Source organism: Photinus pyralis, unplaced genomic scaffold, assembly GCF_008802855.1.
Source record: "Photinus pyralis isolate 1611_PpyrPB1 unplaced genomic scaffold, Ppyr1.3 Ppyr1.4_LG5, whole genome shotgun sequence".
Classification (NCBI taxonomy): Eukaryota; Metazoa; Arthropoda; class Insecta; order Coleoptera; family Lampyridae; genus Photinus; species Photinus pyralis.
Window position 1 is genome coordinate 12654851 of NW_022170596.1, and position 18974 is coordinate 12673824.

The window sequence follows — 18974 nt, forward strand, 5'->3', positions numbered from 1 at the left end:
CGTTTCTTCCCTTTATTTATAACCTTATTCCAGCTTCATCTCTACTTGTCAAAAAGAAACACTTACAGCATTAGTTTATTTACACTTCACAATGACTTCATTTCATTTTTAATTCAAATGCACAGAAATGTGTAGTTGATTTAAATTATGGGTTTATTTAAAGCTTAAAATGTAAATTTCATTTTTTCTCACATAACATTAAAATGTAGATTGATTATAGGCGCATTTATTTAAGAAGACGACGAGAGGTTAAAAATATACCCGGATATAAAGTCTAAACAAAACAAGAGCACATTACTTACGATCCTGTAAAAATCTACTGAAATCGTTCATACTCAAGACTACAGCAAATCAAAAGAAATAGATGGAAAAATTAATTGAGATTGACAAAAATGTTTGACTATTCAAGACCAGGGTGTAAAATAATGAGAGGTGATTCCAGTTTATGGTCGATACCGTGTAAAAGAGACGAGTTGATCGTGATTTTGGTAAGAAAACTCCGACAGAATCTACATTTGCCATCTCTTTCTTAAGATGGACGACCACGAAATTGATTCAGAATTGAAGAAGCAATTCGTACACTTCTATCTATTTTACACCGTGAGCAAGTCTTTATTCCATCTATTTTTTAGTGTAAGAACGGTTTTTTACGAACTTAATATAATTTGGTACAAAAATAGTACGGTACCACACGAAGATCCAGTCAGCATAAACATTACTTAGTCACACTGTATGGATAAAATCCCCAGACTGGCGTTTTTTTTTTTTTTGGTAAACCCGAGGTAAACCTTTATTTTAAGTTGTGAAAATGACCTGTTCCTGTCGTTACTGTTACTGGTAAACAGATAAGTAAGGCTACTGTTGTAGATGGGAGTGAAATTAAATTGAAACTGGTCCAAATGGCCGATGGCAACTCACACCACTCAATTTAGCGTCCCAAATAGCACAACTACGTACAATGTAAATACATAGTATGTACAGTGCTAGATTTACGAACGTACATTTCTCGTACATGTATGTTTATGTACGTACATTTCACGTACATGGTACGTTATTTTTGCACTACAAATGTACGTACCTCAGCGGTACATATACTTGTATCATTGACGTACGTACGTAAAATGAAACAAAAATCTTCGTGCAGTGGACAATGCGTGCTATATTTTATTTTTATTTTGCCTTTATTTTTGAGTGATCGGGGTTTCAGCCAAGGCTGCTCTACCAACCCAACCCACTATACATTTACCTACAAATATCCATGTCCGAACCCGGATTCGAACCAGGGACCCTTAGCACCACAGTTCATCTTTAACTGAACTGCGCCACACGGGCCGGCAAAATAAAATATGGGTTGTATCGCTCAATGACTGAAGGTTCATATTAGGTAAAGCCCGTTTATCATCCCATCATTTAGTATAATTTGAACAGAAGTGGGAATGCAATCGTGTGTAATACTACAAAAAATGCACTGATTCACATGAGGGTCAAATCTCTAAACAGTTAAAATACAGGTCTAAAATGGACCCTCATCCGTTGTTAAGTAAATTGGAAAGAAGTTTGAATTTTGCGTTTACAAAAACTTTACACAAAAAAATACAAATTTTCTGGAATTGGAGTAAATTAACTAGTTTTCTCTCATTTGGAATTTGTTTATACACATAAGCACCTGAGAATTTCTCACCTTCTTTGTAATTTATAAAATTTGTTATCCTTGGTTTGGAGGGGCGGAGGCCCTTTTTAGTCACTTGAGATTACATTGGGAGTCAAAACCAAAATCACCTAAAATAGTGATTTAATAAGAAATTGGCGCCAATTTTGATTTTAGGCGTGGTCGTAACTATGACCTGTAAGTACACACAGCAAATTTGGTGAAATTCTGACCTTTCTGCCATCTCCAATTCTATTTTGGAATCATTTTTGAGTAGGAAAACTTTCATATTTGTAATGCTCAAAGGCCGATAACAACTGAAGAAATAGTTTTCTTGCCTTCATGTAGTTAGCATCTTTTTTGTTGTAAAGTTCCTCGTGTTCCCGTACCGCCTCTATCATCTTCTCTTCAGCCAATTTTTCATTTAAAAAAGGAAAGGAAACCTATAAAAGTACAACTGAAGAATGGAGCAACACGTGGCACGTCTGACGTGTAGGTAAAACTGTGTCTCGACCACTTTATTGCACGAACGACAGAAGTAAAGTCACTAAATATAGAAAGTACCGCAATCCATTGGGCTTGTGTGTTAGAGAGAGAACGTATGATTTTTGCCCAAAAATGGCGGAACTTACCAGATTCTAGTAACTCTAATGTTAGGAATTGATCCACCTGTTTGGAGATATCTGTATATATTTTTATAAAACATGACAGTAGGTACTATGAAGTTAGGTTATAAAAAATTACAGCTATTCAGATTTTATTTGTCAATTTTTTAAGTTGGCAGCATTTGCCCAAAAATGGCGGATGATTGCGGTACTTTCCATATCTAGTGACTTTAGACAGAATGGTCAGGTCATGCCATCTCGCGTCATGTAACCAACCACCACATTGGAAAATGTCTGATATATGAACAAAAAAATTGCTATCAAACATAAATTTTGAATCAGACTGACATGATGCTACAGACAAAAATTTGTTCTATTTCTTAAACAAAATCATTAGCAATATCATCCCGTAGGTAGGTACCGTAGAATTTAAAGGTAAGCGCTACCTACTTTCTTGTGGTTAATTTAAATAAGGGGGGGGGGGGATACTTGACTTTCCCGTGTTTGATTCATCGAAGATAGACGATATTAAATCGATGCTTTGTTGTTTTCGGCAGTTAGTAAAGTTACTGTTTGCATTACTTTGTCAATAGTCGACCCCAACTAACTCTTAAAAACCACTGGAGCACGTGTCTCGGACTAAGGGTTCTACGACATGGTTGAGTATTTGAAATGAATTAATTCTAACGTACCAGTTTTACATACGCGGGAAAAATACGGATTATCGAGTCTAAGAAGAAGTCAACGTCGACTAAACCGCTTTCCTTAAGAAGATTAAAATACCCGTACGCAGTCAAGGACAAACTAATTAAGCGCACCAGCGCTGAAAAGAGCTACTGTTAAGTTTGCAAACGCAAAAAGGGGATTGCACTGTCTCGTAAGAATCTGTGACTTTATCACATAAATTTGTGTTAAAAACTTGCGTTTGTTAAAATATTTCTTAAAGTATAGTAGGCGAGCTTGCGTATGGTATCTAAGTTTCTTTTAATGCTAAATATCAAAAAACGTTCAAAACCTGTAAAAAAAACCAGTAAACCCACCCCATTGTGGTAAAATTGTACTTACTTTGTAACTGTTAAATGCAAAGACCGACCGTTCAAAAAATTTCATCCCGAGCGGGCCGAGAGTACCGACTGCCCGGCAAATTACTTGAACAAAAAGTTATCCGACTGGAAACTTCCAATGTACCTACATTTCCATCAGTTATCGATGTAAGGAGTTTGGTATGAATCTCGTCACATGAATAAGCGCCGTGTTATGTGAGGTATTTTTAATTCCATTTATGTAAACTTCAAGGTCTGAATCTTTAAGAAAACCATCGGAAATTATATTTGGCAGAAGTAAGAAAAATATTGAGTTGTATGTTCAGAGATCAAGTGATTGAAGCCGGTTTTTCTGCATGCACTTTACCACTGTTATTTACAAATTTTCTGCTACAGAAAATTTTATACGTGTACCGCTTCATATTGAAAGAGAACAGGACTAATATTCGAGAAAAAGAAGCGCGTTGCAATAAGAAACGGTTGGTCAAACAAATTAGAGTGAAAGGCTACACTGTTACCGGTTGTAAAAAACCATCACCATGTAGAAAAATATACACTATAAAAACTTTGGTGGGAGAGCGGCATTCTTCACCAAGCAGTGGAGGTGTATCTCTGTAACTCAAACGCGGCATTTGACATCACGTAACATTTGTATTGCAAGACCAGAAAAATTCCTGTCATCGAAAGATAGGAAAAGAACCATTCGCCGTGGTATCATGCGTAATATTTTAGTGCGAAAGTTGAAATTACTGAATTACTAGAGAAACTGTGCCGCCATTTCGACGAATTTACTGACGTGAGTTTGTTACAAGCCATTATAGGTAAACTAATATTACATGACAGAAAGAAACCTTCATTGCGTAGCGGAGGTGATTGGCTGGCGGATTTATGTGTAACTGTAAATATATTACAAGGGTAAATTTTAACACTTCCATACTACGGGACATTGCTAATTACACACAAATCAAATTTCAACTGATAAACTACTATTAAACACCTGAAGCACGGTTTGTTCTGAATTCAAATTTGTCAACAATTTTTCTAGATTCACTTTCAACGTAATTGAAAATTTATTCATTATTGAGCTAGCCGTGGTAATAATTATTTCATTACCAAAAATTAATTGCTTTTTACCAGTGCCGTAGAGAATAAAATTTATATTTTCGGGAAACGTAATAAGTCGTTACAAAACCCACTGGAATTGAATTTAAAGTTATAGTCCGTTCAAATTTTAATAAAAATTTAGTACGTTCATTATGATTACTTTTTAAGGAACTGTGTATAAAAAATTGTGCCTTATATGAATATTATGTTCGATATTAAATTCAGGTTAGTTCAGAAAATCGTGGCCGCGAAAATTAAAATGGTTAATTAATAGTGAACATTTGTAAAGGGAAATGTGTGTTCTTTCGCTCTTTGAATTTTCATCAAACTTGGTCACTTTTCGTTTAATTTTTTGAGCAGAAAGGCTGGTTTTTAAGTAATAATTATGAAAGCAGAAATTTTTCAGTAATTAAGTCACAGCAAAAAATTTTAAATTGTTGCTATAAAAATTCAGTAAAAAAAATTCGGTAATTTTTGTTTCTATGAAGGCATGGTCAACACCTTTAAGTGCTATTACCAAGGATCATTTAAATAAACAGAAAAATCTTCAAACTTCGTCTCTGATCTAGACATATGGTCTCCACCAAATTGAAATGGAACGAGTATAAGAAAAAACGTATTTAGTACGAATAACTTAAAATCTTTACGAAAGGAAGTAGCTTACCTTGGACATCGCATATAACTCCAGATGCCAGTTTTCTCGTGTCGAAATTCACTCCAAATAAACCGATTTCTTAATCGGAATCAAAATTATAGAGTTATATAAAATTTGCATTTGCCAGGAATTCACTAATCAATCTGAATATTATTATAGTTATTATTATTATTATAGTACCAATCCTAAATAATGGGCAGTAGGTACAAAGCATTTTTTAAGCTCCGCATTTATGAAGAATTATTTCCTGGAGATGTTCCCCCAAAATGATCATCGTCAACAACAAACCAATTTAGAATTATGTAACGAACCGGAATCGACGCAAAATCAAAACACCTTCAGGCGAAACCGAATTTCAAAGTGCAAAATTGTGTTGCATCCATTAGTGCTAAAAAACTAACCAGACCATCAAAGAAAACGAAATCAGGGTATACTTAGATATGCACGCGTATAACAGATAATGACACGAAGATGAATTGCCATAATTTTTTTCCGTCATGAATCATCATAATGGAAATTACCTATGTATTAATTAAGTTAATGATAGACACATTGTTGCATTTTGGTAGGTGATCCTTAAACAAATGTCCAACTGAATATTCATGAGGATTTCGCTCAGCTACCAACTTGTAATAGAATACCTCCAAATATCAACGTTTTATTTCCAATTAGCCAATCTAAAGTCGAAACTATGTAGAATGCACACATTGCAACTTGTAAGCATACATATAAATAAATTAGCAAAGTTAATGATCGCCGTCTGGTAGCTGGTGGGTATCGAATTTGTAGCTTAAATTGGCATGACCACTAAAGGATGTCTACGTAGCCGTTTAATGACGATAAGATTACATTTTTAGTTTAACTAATGCTAATTTTATACATACGAACCGTAATTAAAGATTAAAGGTCAATTAACAACTAAAAACCTTAATAAAGATTGCACATTATGCACACATTTTTGTAGATGAATAAATTATCGTTCATCCTTAGCAAATTGATATTATACATTTTGCATATGGCTACAGGTCCTAAGAGATAACTAACCGTCATCGTGTCCGTGTCGAATCCAATATAAAGAAACATTCGAGGCAGAGATATGATGACCACAGTTTATAACACGAAACGATAATTATCTTTAGTCAATACATATACTGAAAACATTTCTTCATCTGGTGGTCTCCATCAATCACCGCACACATTAAGCTATACATTTCCTCCCCCTCAGGTTTAAAGGACCTGTTATAACTACAAGTTTTTCTTTCTCTTCACACCCCCTTGTGAATCGAGAAGAACTTCGTCATCAATCATATCCAAAATATTTATGTTTCTTATGTCCTCTCTTATTGCGTTTCTTGCTATTTAAAAATAGAATTTTCTCATATTTTGTCGACTTTCGACTGCGAAAATTACACCAATGCGATAATTATGTTCCTCTAATGATATTTAACGAAAATGACAACTTTTGGCCACCAGTGAGGCAAAACTTAGTGCATAAATGAGGGTTTTGAGTTTAATAACGATAATTCTATAACGGGATAATTGAAAAGATCTAAATTTAACCCTACCTGAAAATTGTATATGATGTTAAGCATCATCAATCACTTTTAATGTTACAATTACAGAAATTATAATACCAAGTAATTGCTTACTGTCTGATACTACTACAGTCTTATTTTCATTCAAAATTAACGTAATTTCTGGATTTGTTGGTGATGCAGTCGGTGGAATGCTGCTCTATGGAAGTGCACTCTGAATCGATTGGTATCCTGGTATGATATGACTCTGGAACTACCGGAGCAAGTTTTCTTTTCAAAGCAATTCGTTAACATAGCCTTCCGGGACAGAGGAAGACTTCTACCCTCCATGTTTTTTTTTATAGTACAAGGTCCCTCCTTGATTTGCAATATATGTGATGCTAAAGAGTGATGAAGAACGGGTTTGGCTAATTGCGAAAAGAAGCGACACATCTTGACACAGTGCACCTACCTGATCTGTATGTAACAAGGAACCGATCGTGGAAAGTGTTCAATGGTCTTAACTTTGCATATTTTTGAATCAAAGTAATCTGCGATTCTTCGGTGATCTTAAACATTCGAGGAGGTTATTTTTGTTTCAAGAATACTACTCCCGAACCCTCTTTATGCGCCTATAGGACATGATCAATAGCTCTCCACGCCTGATGCAGGGCCTACAATAGCCAATTATTAATATAACCTAAAAGCGAATAAGTAAGGTTTATTGTTGTATACCTTCAGTACTAAAAAAACGCTCCAGTAATAATTTTATGTATATCATGGAATTCCGGTATTTTTGATTTTGTGGACTGTCTTTTTAAGAATATATATAATTTTTAAAATATGTTTTTGTAAATGAAAAGACACGTATGCCCCCTATGTTGAAAATTTTTTTGTCTTAATAAAGCATTTTCTGCAATGCGTCTTCTCTGCGTACAAAACGTCAAAATTTTAGAATTCCTTTTTTTACTTAGATTCTGACTTCGTTGGAAGTAGTGCATTTAAAGCACTATTTTCAATATCGCCGAAGGAGGTGTTGATAATTCATAATCAGAATTCTTTTCATTCAAATTTGCAGGAACTTGGTTTCAATTTGCAAATTAATTGATAGCGTCCTTGGGTATTGTTTTTTATCAATCAAACAAAATTTTTATAACTAGTAAGTATTCACTTTCACCCCAATTTTTGAGCAAAAATGTAGTTATCAATTTACCGGACTTTTTTTGTCAAAAATTCATATGGAAAGTGTTACTTTTGTTCATGATCTTTGCTATGCTTTTCTCGGGCGTTTAGTCGTATCCATGAACAATTGCATCAATTTTTAAGTGACACTAGATCACGAATGTCAATGGATATTATTCAATTATGGGTTGTTAAGGATCACTATGCAAAAAAATGATGTGCACAACACGTGTGGAAAGTGTCTTTTTTCATTGATTAACTATGACTTCACCCTCATTAATCGTACTGCAAATTCATGAAAAAAAGTATCACTTCCAAAACTAGTTGCACCAATAACTATTTAAAGAGGTACACAAATTTCTTTCCCCTAGGTGTTGTTTAACTTGAGAACCACCAATTTTTCGAAAAACTCAAATAAATAAAATACCGTTGCGCTTGAAGTTGAAGAAATGAATAAAAAGTAGGGAGTTTCATTTAAAATACCGAGATGTAGGTTTTAGCTTAAACCAGTTCGTTAGGTATACAGTGAGTTTTTTTAAAATGCGAACATAGGAGTTTGCATGCAATGTAATTTCCATAGCAACTTTAGGATAAATTTTTCTTAAACTTACGATAACTGGACTTCACATGGCGCGCGCTGACATCACAATTCATTGTGTGTGAACCAACCTCCAATTATTTGTAAGTCATGTGCACCTGGTATTCTACTAATTTGATTTATTCAATACATAAATGAATAAATAACGAAAACAATTACAACAAATGTTCGAAGTGTCCTCCTTGACATTCTAAGCAATAACCTAACCGATTTCGTAATTAAATTTGACGGCGGTATTTTTTAAAAATTTGACAGCTTTCAATTGTATCTACTACTCATTTGAACTACTCAATAGATTGATGTGTTTTTTTTTAAATCGAACATAGGGAAATTACAGTACATACAAACTCCTATGTTCGCATTTTAAAAAAATTCACTGTATGTACATCTTTTTTGAAAATCTAATTTGCATTATCTTCGCCCAATATAATATAAAGTGAGTTTTTTTAAAATGCGAACATAGGAGTTTGCATGTAGTGTAATTTCCCTATGTTCGATTTTTTAAAAAACACATCAATCTATGAGGTGTGCGCGGTTCACATTCCCAAAACGCGCAACTTGTGTGACTATGAACAGCAACTCATAGTCTTTATGATGAAGAGCACTCGGTAAGATTTTTGTAAAGAAGCCATGTGAGGCCACAGCAACTTTAAGATACATTTTTCTTAAACTTACGATAACTTGACCTCACAAGCCACGCACTGACACGACAACTGATTGTGAACCAACCTTCAATTATTTGTAGGTCATGTGCACCTGGTATTCTACTAATTTGATCTATTCAATACATAAATGAAGAAAATAAGAAAATAAATAACGAAAACAATTATAATAAATGTCCTCCTTGACATTCTAAGCAATAACCTAACCGATTTCGTAATTAAATTGGACGGCGGTATTTTTACAAATGTGACAGCTGTCAATTGTATCTACTACTCAGTTGAACTACTCAATAGGTTGATGTGTTTTTTTTAAAATCGAACATAGGGAAATTACATTACATACAAACTCCTATGTTCGCATTTAAAAAAAATTCACTGTATACAAACAAAATACCGGGATCTAGCAGTTCTTCTCTCCTACTCATAAAAATGTAGCTTAACAATGACAACTAAACTAAATAAAATCCTACCAGTTTAGACTAATTTACTCAAGGAGTGGCCATCCTCTACAGTTTGAAAATTTTAAGAATAGGTAATTGTTTTTACTCCAGCGTGAGCTGGGACTTCCTTATTTAAATAAACACAGAATTTATCCTACTCTTTGGTAATCGTTCATTGGACTTTAATAGACAATAACATCAAGTTTTACTACAGCTAGATTACCAAAAAGTGGTCTTTTACAGAACGTTACAAATTTAATTAGACTAACCTTTACAATATTTGTACAGCCGATCTCGTGAACTGCTCTTTCCACTGGTACAGGGTGGGTGTGGTGAAACCTGACGCTTAGGTCTCTGTGACTTCCTAGGGGGTTGCTTGAAGTTAACACACGGAAACAAAATCCACGGGGCCTATCCTTCCTCGGAACGAAAGCAAAGTGCTGCTCTTTTTGTTATTACGCTGCCTTTATTCACAACCCCAAACTTAACACAAACTAATTGGTACCTAAAGGCATCGATAAACCTCATCACACCTGTGAATGTTCAGCAATTACCAAATACTTTCCTTAAGACGCTCCTGTTGCATTTAGCATTTTAAGATTGTATGTAACAGATGGTGCGGCGAAATATTTCCAGATGTTCATTACCTTACTAACACAACATAACAGAACACACTCCCAAGTCCTACTCCTAACTTATATGGGTGAGCAGATATAGGACAGATGTCGGATAGCGTGAGCTACACACGGAAACTTGAATTCAATATATATTCTATATGCCTTAAATGCTCAGTCAAATAACATGAACGAACTGGCACGAACTTGCCCAATCTCAAATTATATTATAGCCTAATTTAACGTCAAAAATAATTGAAATTCAGCAGGGTGACCCGCCATCTTTATTTTAGGTGCTTATATCAAGTTTTCTTTAAATTTTGAAATTCACTCTCCATACCTATATAAAGCTCGAAATTTTCTGTGACTAGCGCAGGTACCAACCTCACAACTGCGCATGCGCGATTCTGCTTTTCAGCTATTTCTTTTATGACTAAAAGAATATATGTACCAAATTTGTTAAGCCGTTTAACCGGAAATTAAAATACAGACAGACCGACCGACATAATTGATATTTTGTTTGATTCGGATTCCCTAAAGATCTGCGTCGCTCCATCCATGTTAATATGTATGATCTAAGCGGATTCCCGGTGCCTCAAAACGTGTATTTCCGTTAAAACAGTGCGAGGTCATTTTTTACCTTAATACAATACTTCCCTTATTATTATTCTTTAATTTAGTCCAGAATGCATAGGCGCCCTAAATATCATAGTAATTATTTAGTCTGTGTATTTATTATTCAGAATAATATAATATTATACTTATGAGTAGCGAAACGCTATTTTATTTTAGTAGGTACTGTATGTAAAGTATTCAAAACCAAATTTCAAATGTATGTCGCCTAGGGATTTATTTTTTATCAAAATTTTAAAATGTCAACTGTCAAGCTGACAACTGTTAAGTTAGTAGCAAATTAAAACGCGAGGTACGGTTTTTGTAGTGACAATAGTGAAGTTTTTTTTGTAAGAAAAATGGCAAAAACATACGACTATTTATTTAAATTGTTATTAATCGGTGACTCGGGAGTAGGAAAGACGTGTGTTTTATTTAGGTTTTCTGAAGACGCGTTTAACACTACGTTTATATCCACCATTGGTGAGTCACAATTATTTTCATAAGAAAAATGGTATTTTATGTATGAATATCTTCGTCCCGTTGATGTTTGCTTTCTCGCAGCACTTCAGACATCTTAGCGCCTCTGTTTGCATCTGGAATGTGTACTTTAGTTGCTTGTTTCAGATAAATAGATAACGTTTTGAATCTTAACCACACCTTCTAAAGTTCATGAACTTCCTTCCCCTTTTTAAGTTAAAAAAAAAGTTCATTACAAAGACAATTTGTGGATAGCTGCTACATGTAAACGTTTTCATTTTCAACATTTGCGAAGTCACGGAGCATTCGATACAACATAGGTAAGGAAGATTCATGGTGAATTTGAAACACAAAATTGTGTATCGAGCAATGGAGTTCCCCATATCTTTTAAAATTGATGCAGTTTTCCTGTAGGATATCACATGGTTATCTAAATTTGATATGTTTTTTTTTCACCTTTGTACAAGGTTTTGTTGTAGTAAGTATTTACATTGTTACTACATGTGAAAGCATTCAATTGCTTTAATTCCACAACTTTTTTTCTAAGAACTTTAATTAATGCCTGTAATTAAGCGTAATAATCGAGAGACTTACTATTTGTTTTCTTCCAGGAATCGACTTTAAAATTAGAACTATAGATTTAGACGGGAAAAAAATTAAACTACAAATATGGTAAGATAATGTCTCGACTTATTGAGGTAATTCTATTTGCTTCGCTATTAGGGATACCGCCGGACAAGAACGATTTCGCACAATCACGACCGCTTACTACAGAGGCGCGATGGGTATTATGCTAGTATACGACATAACGAACGAGAAAAGTTTCGAAAATATTAAGAATTGGATTAGGAATATAGAGGAAAATGCGTCGTCGGACGTAGAGAAGATGCTTTTAGGTAATAAATGCGAATTAGAAGATAAACGACAGGTGTCCAAGGAGAGAGGCGAACAATTGGCTGTTGAATATGGTATTAAGTTTATAGAAACTAGTGCGAAAGCTAGCATTCGAGTGGAAGAAGCTTTCTTTACCTTAGCTAGAGATATAAAAGCGAATACGGAGAAGAAATTGGTATGTGTTATTTTAATCATTGTCTCTATATTTTTGTACCGTTATTATGAGTAGAACTAGATGAGAATCAAATATGATATATCCGGAATGAAACAATCATTAAACACGGTCCAACAATTGTGTTCTGTGGAATAGATAATAATAATCTACTAATAATAGTTTTGATCCTTGATCTGTGAATCTGTAGAGTGACTTCTTTTTAATGTTTCACATTGGGTTCCTCACAATTATGTTCAGTGTCTGTCCATATGTATTTTCCATGGGTTAAAAACAGCAAAATTTTAAACATGTTTGCTTAATCTTTCAGTGGTAGGTAACATGACCCAAGGTACTGTAAAGACTAATATCACTTCAAAACAATGTTTAGCTGAAATAAAAGATTGCCCAATATTGTTAGAAACGTATTAGAATTGAAAATTGTATTTTTATTCATTTTTTAAGAAATATCCTCTGGAGGTAGGTGAGTTTTTGAGAATTTGTACATTGTTATGCTTGTAATAAAAAATGCTATGCAATGCAGTAGGTATTTTTACAGGCCAGAGTTAATGATGATTTCTGATTTCTCCTAAACAAAATGTTGTATTAAAATTCTTTCAACGGTGTCTTATAGAGCTCAAAAAGTGGCAAAGAGAAAGTGTTACTCATTTTGTCGTGTCTGTTCAAATAAGAGCAGAAAAAAAACGAAATCTGGAAATTTCCGTTTTTCTGGCATATCTTTAAAAGTAACCAGAATTTTCTGGTTTTCTTTAAAGCTTGATGATAACTCTACAAGTGCGCATCCTTTTTCCTAATTTATCCATTATTTTATCTTCTATGGTTTTGGAGATTCCAATGATAGACATCCCTATCCGTGGTCACCTTGAGTATGGTCTTGATCTCAACCTTCAAGGCCATTATTATCGGACAGTTTCTTATTTATCAATTGGTTTGACCTATCAATTACAGTAAAAATGGGTGAGAGTAATACTTTTTGGTCTAAGATGGTAGGGATGATGAGATATGTCCCAAAATTGATTCTAAATTCCAAATTAGTTTTTGAAAACTCGAAAAAAATTCCACTGTAATGCTTGACTGGACAATGAAAATGCAGAGAATTCCGCGAAATTTGTTGTGTACATACTTGATGAGTTAAGGAACAAAATTGTCGAACCATTTTTTTAAATTGCTCAACAAACAAAAAAGTTATACTCATTTGAAGATTGGTCCTTCGGGTCAGAAGTGTCCTCCGTCTACTAGTGAGGCATCTAATTTCGGATGACACGAAAATTTGTAATCATAATATCGACTTAAATCGTTCATTTTTTGTTAATTGCTACATTTTCAACAACTACCAATGTGGGGTGCTATTTCTCAAAAACTGTTATCTATTTATCCAACAGAAATAATTAAGCTCCTCCCGAAACATTCCCATCTGAATTAACATACCTAACCTCAAAAGTGTCAATATTTAACACATGAATGACGTTTTGTAATTTAGTTGTCAGTGCGACATGCGATTTTTAAAATTCCCCGGGTTTTATAATTTTGTGGGTCAAAATTTAGCGGGAGTCGCTTATTAACTTGGGGCGAATAGAAAATTATATCTACGCCACTAGACAAAAAATGCACAAAACTTTTCCCTTTGCAATTTTTGTTATATCTCTCATAAACTAAGTGGTATGTTAAAAAATGGACTCAATCATGTTGTTAAAAATTGAATTTGCGCATGCGCGCCCACATTTGAATGAAATTTTATGCGTACCCTTTTAGTAGAAGTACAAACGTTAAATATTGGTTCATACAGATAAAAAGCCAACCGTGTACACTGTGTCCAAGATAAGGATGTCTATCATGGGGATCCCAAAACCATAGAAGATACGATGATAATCAAATTAGATAAAAAACGCGCAAATAAAGATTATCATACTTTAAAGAAAACCAGAATTTTTCGATTACTTCCGAAAATATACTTAAAAAACCGAAATTTGTCGATTACGTTATAATTTTTTTTAATAATAAAAGATACAAAAAATTTAAAAAAAACACTTTCTCATCGCCAGAAACCGTTGAGAGGTTTTCAATAAGGCGTTTGGTTTCAACAGGATAGCCTATTAGATAAATTTCCTGGAAAATGGAAAATACCGTTTCTAAAGAACTATGGGAATTGCACTAAGAAGAATACTAGAAGTGTTAGTGTGAACTACTAGACAGCTTGGTGAATTAGTGCGCATTGTACCAAATTACTGCAACCGTTTACCCTTCAAGATTTCAATAGTGATGACAATCACGTGTGCTTGTTCGGGATTGGAAAACACCCAGATTGAAAAAAAAACGCATCTGTTACAACCATTACTGTAAATTAAAGAATTTCATATACTTAGTTTAGTTGAAACTTACAAGAGCCTTCATTTGTAAATGATTGCTGTACCTTTCAAACGACAATTGATCAAATTACTACCAGTTCTGCTCATAATATTCTAATCTTTAATAATAAATTACACTAGTAGACGTACTGCAAATCCATATGTGATATGCAAAATGAAATATTTTACACCATAGAAATTAGTTTTTTGTTTTGGTTATTGACCGTACAAGTCTTTTGCTATCCAATATTGGGTTTTTCTTTTTATATAAGTATCAACGTATTGTAAATAAGCAGTTTTTAATACTTTCTTTTCTTCTATTCTCTTCTAACTTTCTATGGGGATCCAGAAGGTAAATATGTCTTTTTGTGTTGCATGCAGCTATAGACACTGCTTCAATTAACAATTTATCATTCAAGTATATTCATGTATCATAAAATCGTTAATTTAAATTAAGTACCTAAGTACATTTCACGTGAAAGATCAACATTTTCAAATTAGCATTAGGAATAAAAGTAACTGTAGTCACCATTACCAGGTGTGGGTTGTAAATCATGACCATAGTAAATTTTTTCATTTCCAATTTTATAATAACCTATTTCTTGATTCAGTAAGTATCACAATAATCTCTGCTGTTGTGCACATCAGGACAGAAGGGCATATGATTTTATTAGCTCGATGATTAAAATTATACAAAATGTGTAGGCGTATAAGCCAATTTTATATACGTCAAGTCATGTACATATGCCCCACAATTACTTACTAAAGGTTTATACACCCCTATGACCTGATACCCTCAATATCAATAGATGGACTCTAGTTTAGAATACAGTGACCATGCAGCCATATGCTCTAGGTCTGCCATTTTTATGCCAATTTTATAATTAAACTTGTGGCAAAATTACATACCTATATTGATTGCTGTAACTTGGCTGGTTTGGTTTGCTATGGTTAATTACTACCAATACTCCTAAAACTTAACTTGCTTACCAAAGTTTACTGCATATTTCCTAAAGCACAAGTAATTATGCACGCTTTACGCTATATCTTCCCACCGACGAATGGAGCAGCAACTAATGTGTGATTTTTGAAATATCGATTGGTATGAATTGAAAGCGACTGTAATGTTACACATTGTTTACACCTGAACATATCTCTCCATCATTCAGTTTAGTTATTAAGAACGTTGCAAATAATATTTATGGTTTGTTAATGTTTATAGGAGGCGAGCAATCCCCCAAAAGGCGGCCATCAGCTGAAAGCTACAGAACCGCAAAGAAAACCCACAAACTGGCTGTCACGCTGTACTTTGCTTTGACCAATTACGGTACATTAACGAACCATCACACAATCACAAGCTGGGACTTTTTTATACATAAATATATTTTTGATCAATATGTGACTAGCTTTAGAAACAGGTCAATTGTTCAGATGGTAAAAAAAATAAATGAACAATATTTGTAAGTGTGATATACTCATAGGATGGAAGATTCAAGTCCGGCACAGACTTTTTTTCTTGTGTACATCCTTGATATTAAACATGGCCTATACATTTTTCATATTTTATACTATGTACAACCATTATCAAGTCTAGTTGCATAAGGACAAAGAAGGGTGTACTAAAATCTTTCAAATCTGAATGTGAACACAGTTTTATTAAAGGACTAAATTTAGTATTGTTTTCCTTACTAATGTAAGAACGAATTTGCCATAGATGTGTTTATTTTTCAATTACCGCAAATTCAGTTGATATGACTATAGAAATGGCTGTATATATTAGTACATATTGTATTATTTAAATTGTGAAGAAGGCTTGTATGTATGTGATGGAGGGCAATTAAATTTTTTTATCGTTAACAGTTAATAAAATTTTATATAGGATTATATTACAATACATCAGCCGCACAAAGTTCTGTGCAGCTCGTATTATTTTAAAGACATAGATTTTTTATTTAAATTATTTAGATTTATTGAAAAATAAATTTTTTTATTTTATATTTTTTGTTTCTGTTTATATTGTGTTTATTTAGTTTTGCTAGATCACTACTCCTACTGGTTGTCATACTGCTCTTCTAATCTTGATCAATCTATATTTGGTTTTTTATGTTGCTATTGCAGCTTCAATTTTTATTTTTAAGATACTGTTAATATACCTTCATGTGATTTTGTCAATATTGAGTTAGTTGGTTGTTTGCTGGTTATCCTCGTATGATTTCATTCATTCCGTATTTTTCTATTGACATCTTATGTGTATATGGTCAGAACAAACGAATGTTTACGCCAAAATGTGATGAGTGCAAAATAGTCAGCATTTTATCGTCTATACTATACTGCACCTCTAGATGCAGTATGGGGTCTTATGGACTAAGTGCCTCTCTTACTAATTTGGGTCATTCTGCGATAACGCTATCCTTGCTCCTCACCGCAATGATGCCAAACTGACATATGGTTGAATTGAAGTATTAAAACACAATATATCTCCTTGGGCTGTCATTGTCACATTTGTTATTTGACAAGCATACACCTACCCTAAATCCTTTGTTTGGATTCTTCTATTGTCAATAAATGCAATACAAAATCTGTGCCATGCAAATAGTTTTCATGGGTCGATTCCTTTAGGAATATTAAAATAACTTGACACATTCCTAAAAATAACCGACCACTAGTTTATACAAATGAAAAAAAAATTGACAACTTACAGTAGGTCCATAATTGCAATTCTTCACACATACGCGAAAATCAGCTTAGAATGTCCACTCTCCCATTTCTTTCGCTATTTGAATCTCGCTTTCTTTTCTCAACGCAATGACCTCGACTGGCAACAAACCAATAGAAAACCCACATTTCGGCTTTTTCAGGCGACTTAAATGGAATGAATGCAACAAGGTCCGAAGAGATCGTGAGAACCGCGCTCGATTTCCCCCATACGTTTTTTGTTATCGGCAGACTTAGTTCAAGTTTACTCTGAAGTGGCACGTGGCAATATCCCTATTAACAAAATACAAATTAATAACTAAATTTTTGAAACGGCATAGCAACCACCCATTTACAAGGTACAATTGAATAAAGCATCAACTTCGATCGCAAACCTGGGAAGATATACTCAAATTTCAAAAAGGTCTTGATAAGCACAATGGTGATCTGGACTAATTTGTTGATGTGAAGCGTATTTACAGAGAAGAATTCAGCAACAGGTGGTATATAAGTAAAGAGAAATACTTTTAAGAGGTCGTGCCTCGCTTTCAAACAGGCTTGACGATTATTCAAAAATGCCAGTTGGAGACGAACCATCCTTATTCAAACCCGAACCACGGTTTGGTCACATATACCTATATGTATATTAAAACACTAGGAAACGCATCGAAGTAATCGTCAAACATGGTAAGTTAACACAATCACCTTCATAGAGCAATCATCCCTTCATTCGAAGTACTTTTCGAGCGTGGTAAGAAAAGTCTCTTCGTGCAAATAAGGTATATCTATGCGTAGACATTATAACACTAATACGCGCACGTTTAAGTGCAGGTGGAAACTATTCATTTATTGAAGTAAAGAGCAATTTTGGAAGAGCTTCTGTAAAAACATGGAAAGTACTTATTAAGAAGCTGCACTTCTAGGTTTTGCCACTACTGTGAGGGATTGGAAAGTGAACACTTAAATAGCCACATTCGTAAACGTGCAGTTATCAGTGTCATAAACTCTTGTAAATTTTAACTTTGAACATACAAATCTCCTTCGCGTCAGGAGACAACACAACCTCGAGCTAATTATTCGATGACTGCTGTTAAATTTGTGTAAGGTGGGTTGCATACCTGTCAGGTATATCAATGCATTGCCTTGTATATTTCAGAATTGAACTTAGGAGATATATGTATGTTGTTAAAATTTACGCACTGTATCTTCGAGAGTCGTCAAAAATCAAATCCCTATATATAATATGAACAGTTTTTGTAGAATGTGGAACAAATTTATAAAATCATTTATTATCAATAGGCTTCCATAAAATCAAATGCTAATTTATAAAAGAAAGATCCATGTTTAAATACTGTAGTGGTGTGCAATTATTTTGTTACGAGCTATTGCGCAGTTTACCAATGTCGCGCAAATCCAAACCATTTTCCCAACTTTCCTAAAAACATTCTTCTTTTCTTTTACCTCATTTAATTCTAACATAAAATTCACTAAGTAGTTTTTTTAGTTGAGTGAATCTGTCCTTTTCGAATACTGCAGACATGCTCCCTTTAGTTCTTAACAATAATTTCACTCCAGTTAATACTAACTATTATAGCTGTAAACGATAGGTACTTGAGTTTAATATGATTTATTTAAATTCTTTAGATCAAAGAAGAATTACCTCCATTGAATTTAATGGGCCCCTAAGTTGTGTTAATCCGGACCCCTCAAAA

General features: G+C 33.9%; 1 protein-coding gene across 2 annotated transcripts; it reads left to right on the plus strand.

Annotated features, from left to right (window-relative positions):
- The first annotated feature begins 10947 nt into the window (after positions 1 to 10947).
- LOC116171340 (ras-related protein Rab-8A-like) lies at positions 10948 to 16268 on the plus strand. 2 transcript variants are annotated; one of them, XM_031488119.1, is made up of 5 exons: positions 10948 to 11160; positions 11769 to 11829; positions 11881 to 12226; positions 14918 to 14920; positions 15791 to 16268. In XM_031488119.1, the coding sequence occupies exons 1-5, from the start codon at positions 11037 to 11039 to the stop codon at positions 15884 to 15886; spliced, it is 630 nt and encodes a 209-aa protein (XP_031343979.1). In that variant the 5' UTR covers positions 10948 to 11036; the 3' UTR covers positions 15887 to 16268. The 2 variants fall into 2 exon arrangements, with proteins under 2 accessions (XP_031343979.1, XP_031343980.1); XM_031488120.1 differs by lacking the exon at positions 14918 to 14920 and having other exon boundaries at positions 10950 to 11160.
- The last annotated feature ends 2706 nt before the right edge of the window (positions 16269 to 18974 follow it).

Bases quoted from the DNA above. Each gene is read 5' to 3' on its own strand.
- LOC116171340 (XM_031488119.1), top strand. From the start codon at position 11,037: ATGGCAAAAACATACGACTATTTATTTAAATTGTTATTAATCGGTGAC. The intron at 11,161-11,768 runs GTGAGTCACAAT...GTTTTCTTCCAG, and splicing joins TACGTTTATATCCACCATTG to GAATCGACTTTAAAATTAGA. The intron at 11,830-11,880 runs GTAAGATAATGT...CTTCGCTATTAG, and splicing joins AAAATTAAACTACAAATATG to GGATACCGCCGGACAAGAAC.